Below are 26,940 nucleotides of genomic sequence, written 5' to 3'. Positions count from 1 at the left end.
CTGAAGTAGATTCCTTCTCCATTGAAGTATTGCTATCCAAGAAAACTTAAACAACAACAAAACCTTCTTGAATACCCAAACTACCTGAGCTGCCAGGATTTTCTTCTATCTGTACTTCTAGTGCCTTGAACTGGTAGGAGGAGTGACCAAGTTAAGTGTTGACTTCCTAACAAGGGTAAAATTAAAACAGGTAAAATTAATAGTTATTTTGAGAGTACCTGATGTGGTAATGGACAGAAGGGTGTGATGTCATTATCCCTCCTTATACCTTTTCTGACTGGTACTCCCTGTAGTCTGTATGTCACAAACAGTAGTGATTTCTACTCCTGGTCAAGCATCTCAAATAACCAACACTTGTGAACATCCAAATACATTTTTTTTATGGTCTGTTTCAGTGTGCGTGAGAGGTTATTGGGCTTGAGTCAGAGCTTATATATGTTTCAGTATGTCAATCAATAAGGGGGAGTCAGAAAATTTAGGTGTTGAGTGTGGGAATGCCTATATACCAGGGTTTATGATTTAGTTTGATTATGGGATGCCTAAAGGCATTCTTGACTTTCTCTGTCTTGTGATAATTTTGTGTCAGAGTCTCACCAAAAAATGACTCCCCAGAAGAGTTAAAAAAAAACAAAACATGCATTTTCTTCAAAAGGGAACAGAAAAGTCTAATTATTAGAAATCTGCCTCACGTTTGTGGCAAACCTCCATGCTCACAACTAGTATGGAGTCAACAGTCAGAATGAAAACTCTGAATCTGACCATGCCCTGAACCATTTAAATGGCCAAAAGGATGATCATACAAGCTTTGATAGAAGGCCTGTTCTCATAATAAATGTAACTTCGACTCTGCTGCAACATAGAGCCAGCGATTTAATGTATCATCTCCTTCCTCATCTTACTTCTTTTGCTTTGTCCCCAACAGGAGGAAGAGTGTCACCTATTCTGACCAGGGTAGGATGGTATACCACAACAGGAGTGTTCTTCACCCAGCCACATTTTTTCTCATTGGAATCCCAGGTCTGGAAAAGGTCCATGCCTGGATCTCTCTGCCTTTCTGCTGTATCTACCTTGTGGCTTTAATAGGCAATGCCACAATTCTGACAGTCATCAAGGCAGAGAAGTCTCTCCGAGAGCCCATGTTCTACTTTCTGGCCATCCTTTCAACAATTGATTTGGCCCTTTCTACAACCTCTATACCTCGCATGCTGGGTATCTTCTGGTTTGATGCTCATGAGATTAACTTTGTAAGTTGTGTCGCTCAGATGTTTTTGATTCATACCATCACTGGCATGGAGGCTGAAGTCCTGATGGCCATGGCCTTTGACCGTTATGTGGCCATCTGTGCTCCACTCCATTACACAAGCATCTTGACATCTCGCGTGCTGGTGGGCATCAGCATGTGCATTGTAATTCGTCCAGCTCTGATCACATTCCCCTTCATCTATCTCATTTACCGCCTACCTTTCTGTCAGGCTCGGATAATGGCCCATTCCTACTGTGAGCACATGGGCATTGCCAAATTGTCCTGTGGAAATATTCATGTCAATGCTGCCTATGGGCTCTTTGTAGTCTCCCTCTTTCTTCTGAACCTGGCTCTTATTGGCATCTCTTATGTTCACATTCTCCGTGCCGTCTTCCGTCTCCCATCACAGGATGCACGGCTGAAGGCTCTAAGCACGTGTAGTTCTCATGTTGCAGTCCTCTGCATTTTCTATGTACCATCCCTCTTCTCCTTCCTTACTCATCGATTTGGACACAAAATACCACAGTACATTCACATTTTGGTTGCAAACCTCTATTTGGTTATTCCACCTTCACTTAATCCCATTATTTATGGTGTGAGGACCAAACAGATACGAGAGAGAGTTCTTCATGTGTTTACCAAAAGATGACACTCATATTTCTTTTCTAAGGATTTTGAACCTTCTTGGGAGACTCATGCTCTTGCCTTAATGACTGTCTCCTGTTCCTTCCTTTATTGCTGCCAATTTTCAGTACAAGTTGGTGTGTTCCTGGCTGTAGACAAATGGATCCAGAGACTTGTAGAAACTTCATTGTATCTCAAGTTCGAAGACTGATGGGCTATCCCAAAAGGAATATCTTGGGAGAGAGTTGTGTGGCCTTTGCCTGTATGACTTGGAAATGAACTTATCATACTGGGCCTCTTGTGCTCTTCGATTTGAGATATGTGGCACTGGAAATGTGACCTGTCAACCCCTTTTGTTCTTCCTTCTTTCCTTTTCTGTTTTCTTCCATTCACGCATTCATACATTTGATTATTGATTTAATTTGCATTCACTTTGTGTTCTATTATATACCTTGAATCATTTTTAACTGCTGAGGATAAATCAAGACACCAAATTAACACAAATGTCTGACTCTGTGGAGCTTGTACTTTGTTACTTTGTTGTGTTTTTGTAAAGCCATGTCTTGGGTTGAAAACAATCATTGCCAAATCTGTAAGTTCAAGTGGAATCATCTGCCAAACACATAAGATATACTGCATGGAAAGCCAAAGCAAATATGTTATTTCAAGACTATATCTCACACACAGCAACAATAACATCACTGATTGACCCTCTGCCTTGAGCTCCTGGTAGAAGCATAAGTGAGTTCTAATAATCTAGCTAACTATAGTTTTTCTCTTTATGTGATATATGCTTGTCTTTTAAATCTGGAAATAAGATTCTGGATGGCAGAAGCATAAGAGAGGTGGACACCAAAGAAGAACAGAAAGATGTACAAGAAAACTATATTCTTGTTTTATTCAAAGTAGGGTAGTTTTAATGGAAAATTAAAAAAAAATAAAATTAGAAAATTTTAAAACTATATATAGAAGAGATAAAAAATATGCAATTTGAAAACATCAATGGGATGTTTCACTTCATGCAGTTTTGTTTTTACAACCCATAGTTGACACTAAAATACTCTATCCCCAAATCCAAAGACTTTCATCTGGGAACCATGATATATCACTAGTTCCTCCACAGACTTGAATGTAAAAGCTGCAATTTTAGCTCTGAAGAGCCCCTTTCAAATGAGCTTGAGTGAGGATTTTTTAAGCAGTTCATTAATAAAATTGCCAATAACAAGCTGTAAACTTTGTGTCAACAAACTTGTCAACATTATTCTACATGTTTTTGAAATTTTAATATTGAGACTATTTTAAAAAGAAGCTAAAGTACAAATATTACAATTTTTTTCCTGCAAACAATAATGAACTTACATTGCACCCATCTCAGATAATGCTTAATTAAATATATACAACATTAAAGTAAAAATCACCATTAAATCTGCACCATCCCAGCTTCCCTCTCATTTGTCCAGAGGTGAATTCTAGAATGTGCTTGTCTGATAATGGAGTACAAATTTTTAGTTTTACAACTACACATAGTATTTATGTTAAACTATTCATTGACTTACATAGATTAAAATAATTTTTGTTTTATTTTGTAATATTGATTTTGATTATGTAGTCATATATTAATACATATTTATATAATTTTTAATTAGAATATATGCTCCATATCCATGAATCCTCTTTCATATTTTATAGTAACATTCAGGATTTATTTTTTGAAGTACAATTCTTAGGTGATAGAATTATTACCAATCAGAATAGATTTCTTCTCTGTTAATCTTTGTTTTTCATTCAGTATTTTTAAAACTTCACATTTTTGAATGATTTTATTTTTCTTAATTTCATGCTGTCAATTATTTCATTTAGTTCTATATATTCAAAAACTTCCTTCCCACTGATGTTTTCAAATTGCATATTTGAAATTGCATCTCTTCTATAGTTAGTATTAAAAATTTCTAATTGTCCATTAAAACAACCCTACTTTGAATAAAACAAAAATATAGTTTTCTTTTACATTTTTCTTTTCTCCTTTGGTGTCTACCTCTCTTATGTTGCTGCCATCTAGAATCTTATTTCCAGATTAAAAAAATTAAATTAAATGACCATGTTAACTTGATGAGACATGTTTTAGTAATTTATTTCTACAATTGTCTTTGTATTTTCTTGCTCTGGGTTTCATTAGTCTTTATGGGGAACACTAAGTATCTCCCACTTCAGCTCTGCTGACAGTCATTGCCCTCCTTGCTTTGACAATATTTAGTTTATCTTTATGTCTAAGTATTTCCTCATTTGTCCTAATATTTGAAAATTAGAAATAAAATTTAGAATTTTGGAACAAAGTTCTATTCTATTAGCTTTGTATATTTGCTGTTCTGCTTTGTTTCCTCTAGCAATGAGCACTATTGACAAAAATCATAATGCTACTTTTTTTTAAACTTTTAAAACTTTTTTCTGTTCTTTAGATAGAATGTCTATTTTTAATATTCTGAACTTTTCATATTTGAATGCAGATTTATATTTTTAAAATTATATTCACTATTCAGTATGTCCTTAGGTAATGAAATTCTATATCTCCATTAATTATAAGAGCTTTTCAAAAAATTTTAAATAATTTCTTACCAAATTTATTTTCATTTTCTTACATCATTATTAAAAATAAAACTTAAACTCTATCTTTCAAGAATTTTACATTATTATTATTATTATTATTATTATTATTATTATTATTCTAGGGATTAAACCCAGTGGCGCTCAATCACAGAGCCACATTCCAGCCCTCTTATTTTTATTTTTTATTTGCAGTCCTCATGCCTCAGCCTCCAAGTTACTGAGTTACCTTACCTGAATTTTACCTTTCTTTCATCACTTTATCTAGTTTACTTTTGTTTTTTCTGAAAAATCCTCCTCTTCTTAAAACTAATGATTTTTATTTTATCAGTATTTTACATTCTACTCCTCAGATCTTTGATATTATCATTTTCAAATACTGGCATTTTCTATCTCCACTCCTTTGCATAATAATAGATGTCTGTTCAGGGTTGTAAATTTCTGTCTGTCTCCCTCTATGTCCCTCTCTCCTTTTCTTGTATACTCACATGTCTCTTTAAGGCTGCTAACTACATGTATTTAACAGTTTCTTGCTGATTATATCACACATTTCCTTACTAATCTGTTAACTCTGTTTTTTGATGTTGTGAATTATCTTTGAATGTTTGGTGAATATTTTCCATGAACTTTACTTTGTCTTTATGATTCTTAGCTGGACTCTTCAAAATTTTGACTGGACAGTTTTTGCATGTTGAGTTTGTAGTGTGAATATCCTGAAATAGATACTGGAATGCAGGAAGCTTACTTGGAGTGATGGTGAGCAGGATAACAACCCCTAAAGGTGTGTGAGTCCTTATCTCCAGAATTCACTTAATATGTTGATATTAAGTTTCATGGCAAAGAGGAATAAGGTCACAGATAAAATTAAGTTTGCAAATCAGCTGACTTTAAGATAGGGAGAGTATTGGATATGGAAAGTGACAAACTAGTGTGGACTGGGGAGATGGAATGAGGGAGAAGGCAATATATTGATCCTTTCCCAGTACGCTCTTTCCCAGTGACAAGACAGGCCCCCAGAGAGGAGATATCCATCAAGTCTGGAATGGCAGTCTCTGGGAAGAGGCCAAAGCATTGAACTTTCCTCAAACAAATCCTTTTCCAGATACTCACTGCTGACACCAGACCCTTTCATCTTGTCCAGTAAAACATTGCAATTCTTGAGTCCCCAAACTGACATGCTTATTAATAGTCTCCTCTCAGTGTAACCTATATAAGCATAAACTCCCCCTTTGACCAGGGCCTCATTTTCTATCAGGAAAGTGGGTCTATCAGAGGCATGATTCCATTTGCTGAATAAAACCTGTGCTGATCCGTGGAGTTTATGTCTGGCTTGGTCCTGGTCCTTTTGTGCTAACAGAGAGTATCCTGGATCATTAGGGGGATCCAAAGTAATCACAGGAGCCTTGAAAATGGACAATGAAAGCAGCATGATCTGATGCAAAGGAGATGTGATGATAGGGCAGGTGCATATGGGAGGGACTCCACTCTCCACTTTGAAAGTGGAGAAAAGGGGCCATGAGTCAAGGGAGGCAGCAGCCTAGAGAAGTCAGACACAGCAACAGAGCTGATTGTCCCATAGAGCCTCCAGAAAGGCATACAGAAGTGACAATGCCTTGGTTCAGCACAGTGAGAATCACACCAATTTTCTAAATTTGTCTTGCACTAAGGCAGGAAATTTCTAGCACACCTTTGTACTAATGCATCTGTCAGCCTTGATGAGCTCCTCTGGGAGAGGGATTTGATTTGGACCAAGGAATCTCATTGGACAAGAGAAGAACCAAGAGACTCAACTGAGTTTTCAGTTGTGTTCCCAGTAAGTGGGGAAATGAGCACTCCAGGGCTTCCTCCACCAACCTCAACTGTGCAACCTTGCAGAATTCTTTTGGAATCTTCCCCTCATTGCTTCTTGCCTCTGGTTTAAAAATCTTGAGCCCTAGAGAAACTTTCATGTCCCTCCCTTTATTTTAAATGTAACTTCCCCCTGAATCTGTAGGTATGCACCAGAGTGCTCGTCCTTGTCTTGTAATAATTACTTCTATTGATTTTGAAGCCAGAATATGTAACGAACTCAAAAAACTTTACACCAAAAAAATCAAATAGCCCAATTAATAAATGGGCAAATGAACTAAACCATGACTTCTCAAAAGAAGGAATATTACTCGCCAGCAAATGTAGAAAAAAATGTTCAACATCATTAGCCGTCAGGGAAATGCAAATCAAAACTACTCTGAGATTTGATCTCACATCAGTCAAAATGGAAGTCTTTAGGTTAGGTACAGGGAAGTTAAAGGAGGGAAAGGGAGGGGATGTGGGAATAAATAAAGATAGTAGAATGAAACAGACATTATTACTTTATGTATATGTGTGACTACATGACCAATATGATTCTCCAACATGTACATTCAGAAAAATGAGAAATTATATCCCTTCTATGTATGATATATCAAAGTGCATAAATGCATTCTTCTGTCTTTATAACTAATTTAAATAAATAAAAAAATTAATTAATTAAAAAAGATCAAACATACAACTCACAAAGCAGAAAATGAAAAATAGTAAAGCAGCATATGAAAAACAACCAAATTTTATCATTTTGTTAGTTTTTAAACATCCCTTTGGATATTATTTTTCAATTTGAATATTCAAGTAAAGGCCAATATTGGATACATCTTCATAGTAGTAATACAGACTTTTGAATTTTTAATTAGGTTTATCTTAATTTTATATGAGAAATGTATTACATTTATAGCTAACATATGCATAGAAATCATCTTTTCTATGTTTGCTTTAATGGAAACTGTGAAAATTGTGTAGTTTTTAAAAAGACTGGCTTGGAATTCTTCCCCTAAAAATCTTTACATTATATACATAAATTCAAGTATAATGTATCATGTGTAAGTGCTGCTATATTGCAACTTTGGAAAATACATTATAGAAAAGCAAGGATGGTGGAATGTGATGGTCATTATTATACAAAGTACATGTATGAAGACTTGAATTGGGTGTCGATATACCTTATATACAAACAGAGATATGAAAAAATGTGGTATATATGTGTATTAAAATTGTAATGCAAATAAAAAGAAGAACAAAAAAATTTTTTAAAGTATTCAGTATTAAAAAAAAGAAGAAATATTGTAACTTAGGAAATTGAGGAGTATGAATTAACCTAGAGGAGTCAAGTAATTTGGGACTTTAATGTGGCTTAGGAAGAATGTCTAGTTTATATATATTGGGTAAAATAAAATTCTTTGTGAAGGGATGTAAAGATATGATTGAAGAAATATATTTAATGATGAAAAAGTCTGAAAGGATAATAAAAATAAGAAAATAAAGAGAACCAACTGTATCATGGTAAACAATTGTAACTTTATGTCATAAATAGTTGCATCACATCCAGGGAAGCAATTTAACCTATCTAGGTTTTAATTTTTTCATTTCATATAATAATTGTAACAGTAACAATTCAAGCAGTCCAGTTTTTCAAATACAATGATTGCAAAACGCATTCCATCATGCATACCTCTTGATTAACAACTATAATATTTTTATTCATTTATCATAAATTTTGTGAATACTAAGGCATCTCTGTGAAGCATCCTTTTCTGGCAATTTTAGTATTTGTTGCAGAAATATAATTATTAGAGGAAGATACACACACACATACACAAGGATTATCCATTATATTTCAGTCTAATGTTCTGTGTGCTTTTTATATTCAAAATCAAATCAGAATTATTCCAAAGAATTTAAAAGGTAATATTTTAAAATATAAACAAACACCTAGGATCTCCAATTTCAGTATAGATTATCAGATTTTTGTTTTGTTTTGTTTTATTTTTATAAAACAAGAATCAGAACAACAAGTCAATAAAATCTTCTCTACCCTAAAGCAATGACTTGGCTATATGGCTTGTGAGACAATTTGAAACCCATTTATTACTCTACTATCTTCAAAATGAACTACTGTCACAGGACACACTCTAAGGTTATTCCAGCCTACTCCCTAAATGACTCTTACCTTCCTGTGTTTTCTTTACAATTACAATTTTTTCTCTTTTCCTTCTTTCCTTCCTTCCTTCCTTCCTTCCTTCCTTCCTTCCTTCCTTCCTTCCTTCCTTCCTTCCCTCCCTCCCTCCCTCTTTCATTCTCTTTCTTTCATTTTTTTAAATTATTGAACCCAGTTGTGCTTATCCACTGAGCCACATTCCCAGCCCTTTTTTTAAAAAAAAAAGTATTTTATTTAGATACAGGTTCTCACTGAATTGCTTTAGGACTTCTCTAGGAGACTAACTTTGAACTCTCAACCGTGCCTCAGCCTCCTGAGCTGCTGGGATTATAGGCATATGTCACTGTGCCTGGTTACAGTTATGGTTCTTATGAACCTTTTAAATAGTATTTATCTGTAAAATCGTCTGAGTATGACAAGTCTACCAGTTCTTATTTACATTATATCTGAATATCTTAAGTATGTTCTCTTCTCCTTTCAAGGGTTCACCCTCTCATTTAAATCTCCATGCTAATTTTAACAGTTAGACTATGTTATTCCTACCTTCAAATATATTTTCAAGAATATTGCAACTCTGTGGAAGATGAGAAAAAAAATCCAGTAAATTCTCTGATGATATTAAATCATGATACTATTACAATGTGATTAATAAAATAAAAGGCATCAAATCATGTTGCTAATAGGAAACCATGAAGCATCAGGCTAGGAAATACTTCATAAGCTACATCTATAAGAAGACTAAACATAGATAATTGTGGTGCTGATTTTATAAAAGAAGTACAATTTAATAGTGGTAAGTTAGAAAATTAGAATTAATTTTTACACTAAGAAAAGCTAGAAAATCAAATAAATTATCTTAAGTCAGGAATTAAATTTAAAAATTACAGTCAATTTACAAGAAACTTGTCTAGAATAAAGGGGCTTTTTCCTTTGGGGAAATCTAACAGTTATGAAAAAGAAGCCAAAAAGATGAAAGGCTATGTAAAGAGTTGGAGATATCTATTGGGTGATGAAGATTAACAATGAATATTATAATCTGTCCACGAGGGAGATTCTGGGAAGAATCTATGTGTGGCATCTGAACCCTAAAGGGAAAACAGTAACTGGGGTGAAGAAGAAAAAGTCCAGGCCCTAAGTGACTGGCATGATTCAGGAGTACAACATCCTCTAGTCTTTGGAAAAGCTAAAAAATTCTGAAGGAATCGAACATCCTTCTAGACTTAATATCACATGTATATTTTTAATATAGAGCATCTAGAACTATCTAAGAAAACAATTGGCCAAATAAAACAAAACATAACAATGATAATAATCCTTTTTTACATTTTATTTTTTTTAATTAATTATACATGACAATAGAATGCATTTATGCACTTTGATATATCATACATAGATGGGATATAATTTCTCATTTTTCTGAGTGTACATGTTGCAGAGTCATATTGGTCATGTAGTAACACATGTAATCTCAATAATAAATCAAGAAGACAACCAATAGGCAATATGATTATTCCCACAGGCCACAGGTCCTAGAGATAACAGCAAACAAAAACAGAGTTTTAAATTATGTATCCAAATGCATAAAATAAGACACTGATATTGTTGGCAGACAGTTGAATGGTATAAGAAAATAGATGTTATAACTTAAAATAAAGATATCTTAAAATAAAATGAGATGGACTTAAGGATGAAAAATCAGTAAAATAAAATCTCTAAAATAGAGAGGAAAAAAGGATGAAAATTTTAAGATATTGATTAATGTAACTTGAGAGATAATAAAAAGATCTACTCATGAAATTGGAGATTAAAGGAAAGAACATGTAAAATATTGCGTGAATTAATGGCAAAGAATTTTGCAAAACTAAAGAAATAAGTAAAAGATTAAAAAAGCAATTAAAACATAAGTAAAATACAAATAAACTCATCACCAGGGGAAAATCATAAATTCCATCAAGGGGAATAGACATATTACTTTTAAAAGAATAACAATGAATTTTATAACTGATATTTCAGCCAAAACCTGGGAAGCAGAATGCAATACAAAAACACTTTCAAAAGACTGAAATAAAATGAAAAAGTTAACTTAGAATTATATATCCTCAAAAAATCCTAAAATGAAGATGAAGTTATTTTAGGAAAATAAACACCAAGGACATTTTTTTCCAACAAATTATATTAAATGAGCAGTTAAGTTTATTCTTCAGAAATGCATAAATTTGCTACAGATGGAATTTTGATGATTCAGGGAGGAATGAATGAAAAAGTAAATATTTGGGAAAATTAAAATGACTGTTTACTGTGTAACACCAACCAGATGTGTATAAAATTTAAAATGTGTAAGGAAAAGTGGATAACACCCACAATAGTATATAAATCAAAAGGTAGGTAAATACACTAAAATTCTTCTAAGATCCTTATTAACATAAAGAAGTAAGACTGTTAATTTATGTTAGATTTGACAGTTTGCATAGACACCTTTAAGGCAATGGCTAAGTTATTGTAAACATGTATAAAATTAAAGTAAATGAGACATGCAATAATAATAGCATTATAATCCAAAAGCAGAGAATTATTGTTGTAAAGGAGCCACAGCTCAGGCTGAAAAAACACGCGGTGCCTATAAGATAGTTGACTGAAGAGGATTAAAAAAAATAACAATGATTGTATTAAATGTGCATGACTTTAGTGGTGAACTTATACTAAAATTACTGAATTACTATGAATAGAAATGTTATGCTTCCTGAAAGGGGAGACAAATGTAAATTCTAATGATATAAAGAGATGGATATTTTTAAATTTAGTTTGTTGAATAATTTAGAACTATAAATTTCAGAGTCAGGAAAAATAACAAAGTCACCATTTTCTCCCAAGCATCTTGCAAATTATGGAAACAAAGATTCAGGAAATAAATATAATTATATTGAGAGAAGAATCTCCAGGAAATATGAATTACTCTAGTCACAATAGATAAAATCTGCTGCACAAATATCAGCTAGATAAATTTAAAAAATAGAGAAAATTAGATAACCTTCTAAAATAAAAATACAAGAAAATCAAAGTGAGAGAACAGAATCCAACAACAGATAATGAGAAGAAATGGTATAAAAATCATGTGGAAATGCAATGCATTTAAATATTGAGTATATTTCAATATAATAAAAATATTGAAAGAACCAATGTAGCCAAGCATCAGAACACAATTTTTATGATAAAGCATTTCTCTGCCTTAGTTTTTATGATAAAGCATTTCTCTGCAATTTTTTTGTATTAGGTGCTATTCCTTTTATTTTCTATTTTTATTTTTTTAATTGATTTTATTTTTTAAATACATGACAGCAGAATGCATTACAATTCTTATCACACATAGAGAGCACAATTTTTCCTATATTTGTATATAAAGGGTGTTCACACCAATTCATGTCTTCATACATGTACTGTGGGGTTTTTTTTTGCATTACAATTCTTATTACACATATATACCACAAATTTTCATATCTCTGTTTGTATATAAAGTAGGTTGACACTCAATTCGTGTCTTCATACATGTACTTTAGATAATGATATCCATCAAATTCCACCATCCTTGCTAATACCCTGCCCCCTCCCTTTCCGTCTCACTCCTCTCCTCTATCTAGAATTCACTTATTCCTCCCATGCTTCCCCTCCCTACCCCACTATGAGTCAGCCTCCTTTTATCAGAGAAAACATTCGGCATCTGTTTTTTGGGGATTAGGTAACTTCACTTAGCATTATCTTCTCCAATGCCATCCATTTACCTGTAAATGCCATGATTTTATTCTCTGTTATTGCTGAGTAATATTCCATTGTGTATATATGCCACATATTTTTATCCATTCATCCACTGATGGGCATCTAGTTTGGCTCCACAGTTCAACTATTGTGAATTGTGCTGCTATAAACATTGATGTGGCTGTGTCCCTGTAGTATGCTGTTTTGAAGTCTTTTGGGTAGAGTCTGAGGAGAGAAATAGCTGGATCAAATGGTGGTTCCATTCTCAGGTTTCCAAGGACTCTCCATACTGCTTTCCATATTGGCTGCACCAATTTGCAGTCCAACCAGCAATGTGTGAGTATACCTTTTCCCCACATCCTCCCAATACTTATTGTTGTTTGTCTTCATAATAGCTGCTATTCCTTTTCTGTTCCTCGTTTCTGCAGTACCATTTTCTTCACACGATCATATATTTGCTTGGTTCTGACCCCATAGATGACAGGGTTGAGCATTGGTGGCACTACAACATACAGATTGGCCAGGAGTATATGGATATAGCGGGGGACATTTCGACCAAAGCGATGTGTCATGAAGGAAAAGAGGGCAGGTGTATAAAAGGCCAGGATGACACAAACATGAGAACCACACGTGCTGAGGGACTTGAGTCGGGCTTCCTGTGAAGGGAGACGGAAAACAACACGGAGAATCTGGATGTAAGAAAGGGCAATCGCGATGATGTCAAACACTAGATTACATATGGCACATAAACCATAGATGATATTGATCTTGATGCTGGCACAAGACAGGCGAGCAAGACCCATGTGCTCACAGTAGGTGTGGGGGATGATGTGGTTCCCACAGAAGGGCAGTCGTAGTATGAGAAATACAAATGGAATGACAAATATAATTGCCCTCACTAACACACCAAGACCAATTATAAACACAACCTTGTTGGTGAGGACAGTGCTATATCGGAGAGGGTTGCAGATGGCCACATAGCGGTCATATGCCATTGCTAGGAGGACTGCTGACTCCATAAGTGTGAATTTGTGAATGAAAAACATCTGGATGAGGCAGTCTTCAAAGATGATCTCTCTGAGATTAATCCAGAAGATCCCAAGCATCTTAGGGATGGTTGCTGTGGTGAGCCCCAAGTCAATGGTAGCCAACATGGCCAGGAAGTAGAACATGGGCAGATGAAGACTGCTCTCAGACTTGATCACCAAGAGAATGGTGAAGTTCCCTACGAGGGCAATCAAGTATACACCACAGAAGGGAAAGCCGATCCAGATGTGAAGTGCCTCTAGTCCTGGGATCCCCAGCAACAAGAAGGTAGAGGGGTGAGACTGACTATTATTGGAAAGGTACATCCTGTTTAGGAATGCATGAGTCCATGTTTTTTAGTTTGGTATTTACATCAAAACTGCAAGTCACCAGTTTTCTGCAGCCTTTGAGACCTAAAGATAATATAAGGAATATTATACCTTTCAATACAGGTTCTTCTGCAAATCTGACAATTTGAAATACACTTTCTACAGAGAACTTCAGATAAGTGACATCCAAGGATAAGTCCCTAAAGATAATTATAAATTAAATTAAAATGAAATGTTCTGCATGTGACTTTAAACTTTGCTAGCCTTCTCCTCTTTGATACATTATCAATATCACCAATATTATGAAATAATTTTAGCTCTCTATTCATTAACTACTTTTTCTTATCAGCAGTATCATCAATACCAGAACCCTCCTGAATTTTTATCAACTTATGTGTCTGCTAGCCTTTGAATACAGTACTGGAAATTAATCCCAGTTGATTGAATGATAATATGCAAGGTGAAATAGAAAATTGGTAATATATACTCAATAAACACATAAATTTGCCAAAATATATGGCAAAATATTAAAAATTACTCTAAAGGATTAAAATTTGTTCATTCATTGATTTTCAGTCATATAATTACAAAATGAGATAGAGAATAATAGTGAAACCAATTGTTGCAGTATTGACCACTATTTATAAAACTTTTTTTTAACTTGGGAAAAATTATCTCTAGTCCTTACAACAAACATGAATAATATCAATTTTCCATAATTATTTGAACAATCTAAGAATTTAGGAATTTAAGAGGCTTTTAGGAGTTTAAAATTATCTTATGGAAATTAAATTATGGAGGAAAGTGGTGAATGGAAATGGAAAGAAAAAGGAAAGAAATAAAAGGACAATGTGGACCTTATCTGTACTATATATACACACAAATAACCCTCCCCATGCAGTATGCAAATACACAATTGTGTTTAAAGCTCAGAGACTCTACCTGATTAACATAAATTTGTATCTATAGATCATTGTTCAGACAATAATGGATATTGATGAAATGTTGAAGTAAACACTAGAGAAAGAAGCAAAAGGAACATGGAAAATTGGATTCATGATAATTCATTCATTTCAAAAGTTATCTAAATCCCTTTTATCTGTCTTAATGTCCCTTGCTTATAACATTTTATAGGAGATTACTAACAAAGTATCTCACCCATATGTACAATTATCTTATAGCAAAAAACTTTCTTCTGACCATTTGAATATTCCAGAGAGCAATACTAATTATGACCACCTTCTTGGTGAAAAAAATGTTAGGGTATTATCTAGGTATCGGTATAAAGGAAACAAACCCAAGAAAACCTGTGATAGAGAGTTTATAGAGGGAGTAGTGCTCTTCGGGTGATAAGCATGTGAAGAAAAGCAAATCCAGGAGTAGGAGGCACTGGGCAGGTGGTGCTCTGTAGCAGGACAAGGAGGAGGAAAAAATATTTTCATCAGTGATGGTATTGTGTTTTTTTTTTTTTAAATATATGACAGTTGATGAATGGAGGAGTAAAAATATAATTCACTCATGGAGACAATATTTTCTGTGGATTCCATGAGTGGAAAATGGCAAAACATCAATAAAAATTCCCTTTTTCCAGTTGCAGTAATTTCTCAGTAAATAGAAACTTTACTTTTAGTAACAGATGCAGAGCTGATTATTAATGAATTAAAGTAAGTTACTTAACTGGCATTTCCAAGGGGGAGGAAAGAAATGGTGTTGCATTCTCTGATTGCAAATAAATGGGGGAATTTATGTTTCCTGGGTCATATGATTGATTCCTGAAATGGTGCAAAGTCTAAACATTAGGTAGGTAGCCAAATGAGTTATGAATAAATGATTTAGACAACAACTACGAAAAAAGAAGCAACACACACACACACACACACACAAATATCAAGGGCTGGGAACGTGACTCAGTGATAGAGTGCTTTCTTAGCATAAACAAAACCCTATAATAGAATTAGGGAATATGGAAAAGGAAGAAAACATCTAATTTATAGGTTATATAAATGTTTACACTCTTATGGATATTGATTTGTCTTAAGAACAAAATTGCTAAGGAACAAAAATGTTGACACTTCAGAATTATCTAAAGTTATAGTAAGGGTAATTTTAGATCTATTGACAAGATATTTTCAAGATCACTGGGAGAAAAATGATAAAGGCATGAATGCTTTAAAGGAAGAATTGTTAATTAGAATCTCATCTTCCAAATCAAGGATGCCTGCAGTCTTGTGTTTAAAAACATCTTGCATTTTCACTCTTTTCCAGAGGTATCCTGCTTTGTTGGTGTTGCTATAAGAACAACTTGATATTTCTTCCTGGGCCTCCTGTAGACTTGATCCTGTCTTCTTCTGGGTGCCTAAAAGTCTTAATACCAGTCTCTCTTAATAACAATGTATCATTCATGTCTACTTGTCTGTGTCTTATTTAAAATGTGGAACACTCAAAAAATGTCTATAAACAATATAAAATTAAATACAATATATTAATAGAGTGAAATGTCATACATATGAGCAATCTACAACTGTATACAAAAATATGGAAGAATCTTAAAAATGAAGATTAGAGAAAGAAATCAGTCATAAAGATAAAAAGCAGGAAAAACGGATACAATGCTTAAGAGTCAAGATAGTTATTACTCTGTGGTATATTGCAATAAATTTAAGTGGGAATTCTGAAGTGCTGATAATATGTGTTGATTTATATGCTGGTTATACAGGTGTGATTATTAATCAAGCTGCACATGTACAATGTGTGCTTTGTGGATGTGAAAATTCAATAAAAAGTTCATAAAATATGAATCCCTTAATGGCAGATGGTATATAGTCATTCATTTTTGCACCCCAGCATCACTTATTAGAATTCATTGTTGTAATTCAGAAGTTAATATGAAAATGATGAATGACTATGAAAAGTGCCTAGGCCAATTACAACTTGTACTCTAATCTTATTGTTAACAGTTTCATGCATGTGTCCATTAAGTAAATACTTTAAATATTTTGTTATTTGCGACTATTTTGAGGCAATTTAAAATAGAAATTGAAGTCCATGCAATATGACACCCTTCCCCCAAATGTATATATTAGTGTTTATAAACACTAACTCAGTGTTTATAAATAGGAATATTTATGGAAATATTTTTTAGTATCAGTTTCTGATACTTTTCTTCTATTAGTTAAATTAGTTTCACAGCAACATTTTAATTTAATCATAATCTCTAAAATTAATAAAGTGGATGTTCTCAAAAGTAAGACCTTCTGATCCACACATAAATCCTCAATAACATGACCAAATGCTTTTTCATGAATGTCATTATTGACACATGATGACATTTATAACTGTAGAATTATATAATGCAATTTTTGGCTCTAGAAAGATAAATAATTCACTTTTCCAATTTCCTTTCTACCTGTCTTAGTTCCATTTTTTAAATGCTTTCAGTCTTTTTAAAAGATATTTTTCCCACTGAAACATTCATTAAATATAGGTAATTCTTAATCTTTGGCCTTAAGTCCAATTTTTGCTCCCTCCCCTTTCCTTCAGTACTTTAATTGTTCCAAAGAAATTTGTCACACACAAAATTAAAGAAGATAACAAAACTTGGAAACATGAAAAAAAAATCCACATGGATTTTGCAAGTACACTAATCTAGGGATAGTGATAAGAATGTAAATAATGTTTTAAAAGATTATACCCCAGTTCCTTGGCCCATTTGTTGACTGGATTATTGTTTTTTTTTTTTTTTTGTGTGTGTGTGTGTGTGTGTTAAGGTTTTTGAAATCTTTACATACCCTAGAGATTAGTGCTCTATCTGATGTGCTTGTGGTAAAGATTTGCTCCCATTCTTTAGGCTCCCTATTCACCTCACTGATTGTTTCTTTTGCCGAGAAGAAGCTTTTTAGTTGGAATCCATCCTATGTATTGATTCTTAGTTTTAATTCTTGGGCTATAGGAATTTTATTAAAGAAGTTGCGGCCTAATTCAACATGATGGAGATTTTGGCCTACTTTTTCTTCCATTAGGCACAAGATTTCTGGTTTAATTTCTTGGTCCTTGATCTACTTTGAGTTGAGTTTTGTGCATGGTGAGAGATAGAGGTTTAATTTCATTTTGTTACCTGTGTATTTGAAGTTTTCCCAGCACCATTTGTTGAAGAGGTTATCTTTTTTTCAATCTACATGTTTGGTGCATTTGTCTAATATAAGAAAACCATAGTTATGTGAGTTGGACTATGTGTTCTCTGTTCTGTACCACTCTCTCATAAAAAGTTATGCAATCTATTAACAAACTTATGAAAAAATGTTCAACATCTCTAGCAATAGGAGAAGTGCAAATCAAAACTACTCTAAGATTTCATCTCACTCCAGTCAGATGACAATAATCAAGAATACAAACAACAATAAATGTTGGCGAGGATGTGGGGAAAAAGACACACTCACACATTGCTAGTGGGACTGCAAATTGGTGCAGCCAATATGGAAAGCAATATGGAGATTCCTTGGAAAACTTGGAATGGAACCACCATTTGACCCAGCTATCACACTCCTTGGTTTATACCCAAAGGACTTAAAAACAGCATACTACAGGGACACAGCCATATCAATGTTTATAGCAGCACAATTCACAATAATTAAATTATGGAACCAACCCATATGCCATTCAGTACCTGAATGGATAGAGAAACTTTGGTATATATACACAATGGAACATTACTCAGCATTAAAAGAGAATAAAATCACGGTAAATGTATGGAATTGAATAATATAATGTTATGTGAAGCAAGCCAATCCCCAAGCCAAAGGCTGAATGTTTTCTTTGATATGAGGATGCTGACATAATGGCAATTGGAGTGGGGGGAGCATGGTTGGAATGGAGGAATTTAAATATGGCAAAGGGGAGAGAGTGGAAGGGAGGGGGCATAGGGAAAGGAATGATGGTGGAATGAGTTAGACATCATTACCCTAAGTACATGTATGAAGACATGAATGATGTGAAAATATTTTGTGTACAATCAATGACTTGAAAAATTGTGCTCTAAATGTGTAATATGAAATGAATTACATTCTTCCATCATGTATAACAAATTATAATAAATAAATGACTAAAAACAAGATTATGCTCCAACTTCAAAAATTTAGCATATTTTATAGATAAAAGAGTGCAAATGACTACTAGATAAATATATCTGCATACAAAATCATCTTCATGAAAAGTGTATAAATGTACAAAACAATTCTAGGCATCATTTTTCTGAATATATGACACCACATGAAATGTTGCTAAGAGGTAATCATGCACTACTTTTTCTGAGAAATAAGGACTACCTATCCAGTTTCACACATTACATCAAACATTCTTCATTTATTAAAATTATTCCAAATGAAATTATTAACACAAGGTCACTAAACTAAATTGTCAGTGAAATATAAAATAGGTCCAGTTTTTGGGAAAAACTTTCTTCAAATACTCACCTCTGAGAAAGTTACATCTATCTGACTTCTTCGAACTCTGTAGAATTACATAGTTCTTTCTCAATTATTTTATTGTGAACATCAATGTCTATTTCAAGAAAGGCATACCCCAATCCATGTAAATTGGGAGTAATTAAGGAGATCATCAGGCTGAAATAGTTTTTACAAAGCAAAACAAAGAACAGAAGCACAGATTCACTCATTTTTCTTTATATATATGTGTGTGTTTGTGTGTGTAGTACATATGCATATACACTAAAAGATAGTTTTATATGTCTATAAAACACATAAACACAGTACAATTGGGGAAAATTAGAATAAGATAGCATTTAAGCACCATGTATCATTTCAACAAAAAGATAATTTTTCTTGTTTATGATGATTAAATATCTAGAGATCAAGATCATTTTGCTCGATATTTTTAACCTTCATAAAGCTAAATTTAACAGTTAAGAATTTATCAAATATGATATTTTTAGTCAAATAGAATATCTAGGATGTTCGTATTTTGTTGCTTTATCTTTTAAGTATAATACACTCACCTATTTTTTCTTTACTTCTTCCTTCTTTTTTAGAGTGATTTTCACATGGCTTCTGACCAATACTACAATCATATAGGCATGGTATATACGTCCATATATAAGGCAGCCCTGATTTTTGAAAAGAGCCATTAAAATATGTATTTGGCTAACAATTTGAATATAAAAACATTTCCAATATAGATGAAATATTCAAATATCTACTTATGGAATTTAATACATAAAACTTGTTAAAATAGATATTCCAAATATATACAATATAAGTAATACATTTATTTATAATTAGTTGTTGTAGTTTTATATTTAATAAACAGATTTATGCAACCTCTTCAAAAAACCAGTGATTTCAAAGTTTACATATTTTAGGATTTCTGAAAATTGTATCTTATGTCAAAGAAACTTATTTCCACCCCAATAGTATAGTTTGTATAATTTCTTTTATAGGTGTGTGTGTGTGTGTGTGTGTGTGTGTATGTATGTATGTATATATATATATATATATATATATATATATATATATTCTACATAAAATAACAGCTTACTCTATTGCTTTTAATTTAAAAGTTTTACCTACAAACACCCTCTTTGTTATTGTGAGGTACTTCATTTTCATTCAATGTAATAAATATGGAAAATCTCATTCACATTCACTGTTTTGATAGCTATCTTTCAAATAAAGACTCCTAAATAAATGTGTCCATAATATTTATTCAACTAAAACTGAGATTTACATGACTAAATTCTCCTAAGAAATTATTTTTACATTTTTTTTCTAAAAATAGTACAAATTAAATATTTCTAAAATTGAATTCCCAACACTGATTCCACCAAATGCCAATTGTCACTTATTCGTCTTTTTCTGCTGTCTAATTCTATGAATGCCATTATCATTCGGCAAAGGGTCAATTTAAAAATATAAGCATCATCCTTTTCCTTTTCCCACCTCTTTAAAGAAAAATACTAACAATTCATCTTTTAAAAACATATCAAAACCAGTACACTGTCTACATTCTAATAGGAATGGTTCAAATCACCATTTCTTGAAGTCATTACAGTTCAGTGCTTCCCAAGGCTCAAGAACATGAGCTCTGCACTGAACTGATTGTGTTGAAACCTAGCTTTATGACTGACTCACTCTGGATTTAAAGGGAAGAAAATAGTAACTATTGTTTATTAGTTGTGTGATATTGCATAAGTAATGTAATATTTCTACAACTCAGTTTCTTAATCTAGGAAACAGAGATAATAAAGGTAAATAACTTAAATCTGTTATCAGGTTTATAATAGATAATTCCTTCAAAACATTGAACCATGTTCCAAAGAGCTCCCTCATGCATATTATCCCTCATGCATTAGATATAAAAAATTTTTCCAAAAGGCACACCTATTGGATTCAGAATGAAATCTAAATGCTTTTATTAATATTACATAGCCTTTATTTGCCATGATCCTATTCTTTCCCAAAGCTTCATCCTTAGTCTGTTTTCCCCAAACATAACCCTTGTCTCCCGTCATCTCTTCTATGCCTCTTATTTGCCCTGTGCATCTCTAAGTTGAGAGACAGAAAAGACTCACCAGGCTGAGCATCAAAACAGATTCTTATCTCTGCATTGTCAAAACCTGCTCAGTTTTTATGAGGGCATTGCTTTTTGCCTGGGAGGAGCTTTCATTAGAAAATTCCCTAGAGCCAGTTTTTTAAAAGTACACAGGTCCCTGGGGATTCTGGTTTCCAATCTGGGTCATGAAGTGCACCATGACTTACAAGAAAATAAAGTCAGGAGAAACAGATTTCTTAATTACCTAGAATATTTCTATGAACCTTTCATTAACTCATTCTGTACTGCAAAACAATAGTAGATAGAGCTCATGACTTCGTAATTCTGGACCATCATTTATGGAGAAAATATACTTTTGTGTCAAGACAAGGGCTGTCCAGTCAATGCCTCTGCTCTACATATAATATTATAAATTTTCTAAGTAATTGATATTGGACAGATCATCCACTTTATATTCTTTTTTATTTCTTCAGTTGTTCCTTTTTTAAAAAATAAACTAATCTATTTGTCATTCATAGTTATTGGTACAGGTATGTTCCTACAAAGTCATTTTCCCTTTTTCTACCCTGAAATAATAACTAACCTATATATCTGCAAAGCTGAACTCACAGAGCTTAGCTAATGCCATGGAGGGCTTCATGAGTGTGTGTCCAGGGCAGTGCATAGCACTCTACTCTAAAACAGGGCTCAATGCTTGTTTGAGGTTTAATGCTCTGTGGTTGCAGTCCGTAATTTTAAAAATAATTCTGTCTTTGAGTTTATCTTCTTCAGTTGAAGTCTGATAGGAACATGGAGCAGGTGCTGGAGAATTGGAGCTCAGCTCAGATACACTCATGTCTTCTGCAACCTCTGCATCTCCTCAGGATGATTTCTTAGGCATTTGTTACTCTATCCCTGCCCAGAGACTGTTGCTGTCCTTTGGCCTTGGCAGGTTCCTGACCCTGATCCTATCCACACCTATGTCCAGAGCACATATGCTTCTGCTCATGTTTATACTACCTTAGTGTTTCCTATTTGTATGAGTCTTTACCTTATCATTCTCTTGGCTCATCCATAATTCCGCAACCAGCTCTGCATGTGCGAAATGACAGCTCCAGTCTGGAAGGGCTTCACCTTATACCTGTGTTGAGCCTCACTCTTGAGAGTCTTTCTGCTGACACCATATTGGTAATATATCCAGTGTCTGAGCAAGGGCAACCAGGAATTCTGGATGAAATTAATGCCTGTGGGTCAAAGGTTTGGCTAACCAGAGACAAGCATCTCTGATTAAATCACAAACAGCTTTTTATCATTCCCTTTTCCCATTGTATAAACCTGAGAAAAAGTTACAGAGCAATACCCCAGAAATCAGGCAATCCTTTTCATCTGGTTGTGGGCATCATTGTGCTATGATTCAGTTCTCTTTTCATTATTTCTTCTTTTTCTAAGTCTAAACAACAAAACAGAAGTCCCCTGCTGCACACTTTTTTTTATTCCTATAAAATCTGTGTTAGATGTGTATTTCTTGCATATCTCTGGAAAACTCATACCTTTCAATCTTTTATGAAATAAACTTACAAATGTGAGTGAATTCCATCTTTCTAGATGAGCTAAATCTTTTATCCATGGTCTTACAAAATTTATAACAGGGATCAATACATTTAGTCTCCTTTGTATGGTCTATCCAAAATCAATTTAGAGTTGAGTAAAATAGGCAGGGTTTTTTGATGCATTTACATATATAAGCAAGAGTCCTAGATCTAGTATACTTATATTTGATTTTTTTGGTTTTATTTTTTTCCCTTATTTTGTTAGAATCCATAAGTAGAACGATAAGAGAGGGATCAGCAACAAATGGAAGTAAATGAAGAAATGTCTCCCCTCTAAATGCAAATAAATGTAAAGATGTGACCAAGATTGAAGGACCAGTAAGAGTAGATAAGAAACTGATGTTTAAGTGCAACATGAAGGAGGTCTATGGTGGACAACTATGAGAATAATCCAGACAGAGTGAAATGTTCTAATTAAGGAAGAAATTTGCCAATAGGATACCTTTAAATAATTGTAATTTTCAGAATATGTTGGTCTATTACTACTTGTGGGGCTGAAAACAGGGACTGTATCACATAAGGACAACCTGTATCTGTAGAGTTTTTCTAGTGGAGTAGAAGATACTAAAAACAAATATTGAAAATTGTTAACATGCACGTAAAATTAGTGGTAAGTATATAGGATTCTAACATATCATTTTATTTATTTTTTATGCCAGGGATTGAACCCAGGGGTATTTAACCACTGAGTAACATCTCCAGTCCTTTTTATTTTATTTTTTAAATTTTGAAACAGGGACTTACTAAGTTGCTTAGGGCATTGCTATGTTGCTGAGGTTGGCTTTGAACTTGTGCTTCTCCTGCCTTAGCCTAATTTTATTCTATCTTTGAATATTGAATATTGATAAATATTATATTACATATAATATACATTATATTTATATATAAATATAGTCACATTGAAGTCAATAAAATGTTTGAAGGAATAAGTTATTGCTTATTAGATTAACCATGAGTAAGAAATGGAAAATGGAATAGGACAGGAAAATAGAGGGAGCAACTGAAAAAAGATAAAGAAAAAAAGACATGTGGTTTAAGAACTTAACAAATGAAATGTTTTAGTTGATTGAAATAGCTACAACTAGAATAGAGTTGCTCTTCATAAGAATGTTTATCCTTGAATAAACAAGTATGCTTTCTTTTTAAATTAAAGTCAGATATTATGAAGGAACATGGAGCATCAGTTACTGCACTCCAACACAGAGTGAGTAAATGAAAGGTTCAGGTAGACTCACAAGGTAATCATTAAATTTCTCATTTCTTTTTAAGTTTTGCATTTTATTCTAAAGCTTCATACTACAACTAATGTGTTTCTATAACTTCTGCCTTTTTAAACTACACCACTGAAGTATAATTAGTGCACCACAAAAAGCACATGCAATGTACACCATTTGGTGAATTTGGAGGTAAATACACATCTGTGAGACCACAATATGTGTCTTCAACTGTCCATTAACTTTCAAGGTTTCCTTCAAAGATTGTGTGTTTTCTGTGTCATAATCAGGAAATCCTTGGCTATAAAATGTCAGGGAGGTTTCCACCTAGGTCTTCTTATAGGAGTTTTATGTTTTCATGTCTTAAGTTTTTAATCCAGTTTGAGTGAATGTTTGTTTATGATGTATGATAAGGGTGCAGTTTTATTCTTTTGCATCTGGATATTTACTTCATCAGAGGGATTATCTTTACCTTATTGTGTATCCTTGGATCTCTTAACAAAATCAGTTGCCATATGTGGATGGATTTACTTCTGGACTCCTGGTCCGTTCCATTGGGTTGTATATCTGTTTTTGTGCCTATGCCATATTGTTCTGATTACTATAGATTATGCAAATATTTTTACATCAGGAAGTTTGAGGTGTCTAATTTTCCTCTTCTTGTTGAACATTTCTTTGCCTTTTGACTTGTGATGTGTTATGAAGGATTGTTTCTTATTACTGTAAAAAAATAATATTTGGATTTTTATGGGGTTCACATTGAATCTGTAGTTGGTTTTAGTTAATGTGGACATTTTAAGAATAGAAAGTCTTCTAATCCATTAACATGGAAGATGTCTATTTATTTATGAGTGCTTTGACTTCTTTTGACAGTGTTCTATACTTTTTAGTATAAAAGACTTTGACTTTGTTGAAGTTTTTTTCTAAGAAAATACCTTCTCCTCATCCATCAACATGATGATTTTTATCCTTCATTCTGTTAAAAACATCTAGATATGTTGAAACAACCTTGTATCCCAGGTGTAAATTCTCTTGGTCATGGTATGTGAATCTTATATGCTGCCAAATTAGGTTTGCTAATATTTTGTTGAGGATTTTGCAGCTTGTTCATCAGAAACATTGACTTTGAGTTTTCTTGCAGTGTTCTTGACATGATGTTCTTTTTTTCATTTGTGGATACGGTATCCTTTTTAACAGGGGTTATCATAACTTGACAGAAGCAAGAATGAGAAGGTATATAAATAGTCTCAGGTATTACCAGTCAACTTTTTAAAGAGTAGCTATTGATAACTTGACAATGTGTTTGTTTCTTCTGCTACCATGCCTTTAAAATTATATTTAGAATTGAAAAGAAAACAAACAAGCAATTGGATTTACTGAAATAAATTTCATGATCTGCCCTGATTGCTAGATATTATGAGAATCTCCTTAGGCATTTTCCTGTTCAGAGATAGCCTGTGAATGGCTATGTGATGGTGAAGATCTGTGGGTTCCTAATTTTGTTGTATCATAGAGACTTTGATTCTGTGGAATGTACTTCCCTGTACCATGCCAAGATACTACTGCTTTCCTTTTCATTTGCTGCTCTCTCTGCTTGGAATGCTTCTCTTCACCCTCTCCCACATTCTACATGATTTTTTTCCTCCTCACCTCCTTCAAACCTGTGCTTAAATTCCATATTCTTAGTGTTAGTTTTCTGATGATCTTAGAATTGCCAACCCTTACCATCACCATCTCCACCCTGCTCTGCATTTTATGCTTCCATATAACTCATATTGTCATCTCTATACTAACCTTAATTGTTCTGACTGTTGCTCTTCTCTTACTAGAGAAAAAGTATTTTGTAGGTTCTGTTTAATACTAAACAGTGCCTGAAACAGTGTCAAATGCAAAGTTGATAATTGGTTCATATTTGTTGAATCATTAGAGAATGTACCATGGAATTTAATCCTCTGAGAGCCTAACATCAGTCCCTGTCACTCAAGGGCAAGGCTTCTAGAATGGAAGACTGAAAATTCAGCTCTATAGAATTCTTCTGGCCTCCTCTACTTCTGTCTCCATATCAGTTAGGTAGAATAATAAACTCATGTTAATATAAAAGAAATCGATCTTAGTTAACAAATTTCCTCCTTTTATAAGCTTCAAAACTGAGATTAAGAGAATAATGAAATTTGTACATGGTTTAATTTACACAGTCAGTGGGAAAATGATGACAACACGACTAGTTTCTGGCTTCCATTACTGACAGAAAAATCTCTAGTGGAATGGCATGATAGATGCTAGTGTATGCAAAGCTGTATGAATTTCCAACTTTAAGATAAATGCTAAATATTGAGTCATGGTAATGGTCATAGTGTGCTTGCTTAATTTTTTTGTAGTAGCACAATTATAAAAAATATGAGTTAATGTGGTAGTTTTGCACAGTATTAAGAAGATAAACCCAGCAGTATTATAGTCATTAGCCAACATATTAAGGGCCATGGAAGGGCCCGACACTGCTTGGTGAGGTCAGGATAAAGACCATAGAACAAAATCCAGGCCCCCTGTTGGAAAAAAAAATTTAAGAAATTTATAATCATCATCATCATCATCATCATCATCACCTTCTCCTGGAATTAAGATAATCCTAAATTTGAGAATCCAGTTTCAGAGTCAGGACATGGATTGTCTATTCTGTATCTCTTAATGTGAAAGGGTTAATTCTGATTTCAGAATTCTGTGGTCTCCAGAGTCCCCAGGATGTTCCTAAGGTCTCACTCTGGAGGTTATGAACACAGTATAAAACACAACCCTCCTAAGTATATGGAATTCAGAAGAATGTATGGGAGATATGATCACTTCTCCAGGTGTCTCTGCTGATAAGTAACATTTTAGTATGTATTCTTACCTCTGGCTAGCTGAGCACAAAGGAAAGAACAGTAGGTGATATAGTAGTGGGAAGAAATTAAAACCTTCTGATCATAGGAAAATACTATGAGAACTGATGGTAAGA

At 33.5% G+C, this 26,940-nt stretch overlaps 2 protein-coding genes across 2 annotated transcripts; one reads left to right on the top strand and one right to left on the bottom strand.

Moving 5' to 3' along the window:
* The first annotated feature begins 956 nt into the window (after positions 1-956).
* Positions 957-1,892, top strand: Or52j3 (olfactory receptor family 52 subfamily J member 3). Its single transcript, XM_027942732.2, has one exon. The coding sequence runs from the start codon at positions 957-959 to the stop codon at positions 1,890-1,892; it is 936 nt and encodes a 311-aa protein (XP_027798533.2).
* A 10,733-nt stretch (positions 1,893-12,625) lies between these two features.
* Or52e2 (olfactory receptor family 52 subfamily E member 2) lies at positions 12,626-13,579 on the bottom strand. The gene has a single exon (XM_027942691.2). The coding sequence runs from the start codon at positions 13,577-13,579 to the stop codon at positions 12,626-12,628; it is 954 nt and encodes a 317-aa protein (XP_027798492.2).
* Between the last annotated feature and the right edge of the window lie 13,361 nt (positions 13,580-26,940).

The sequence above is a fragment of the Marmota flaviventris genome, chromosome 9, assembly GCF_047511675.1.
Source record: "Marmota flaviventris isolate mMarFla1 chromosome 9, mMarFla1.hap1, whole genome shotgun sequence".
NCBI classification, from domain to species: Eukaryota; Metazoa; Chordata; class Mammalia; order Rodentia; family Sciuridae; genus Marmota; species Marmota flaviventris.
The sequence above is the reverse complement of the archived record's forward strand: the minus strand, read 5'-3'. Positions and strand labels throughout refer to the sequence as shown.

Bases quoted from the DNA above. Each gene is read 5' to 3' on its own strand.
- Or52j3 (XM_027942732.2), top strand. From the start codon at position 957: ATGGTATACCACAACAGGAGTGTTCTTCACCCAGCCACATTTTTTCTC.
- Or52e2 (XM_027942691.2), bottom strand. From the start codon at position 13,579: ATGTACCTTTCCAATAATAGTCAGTCTCACCCCTCTACCTTCTTGTTG.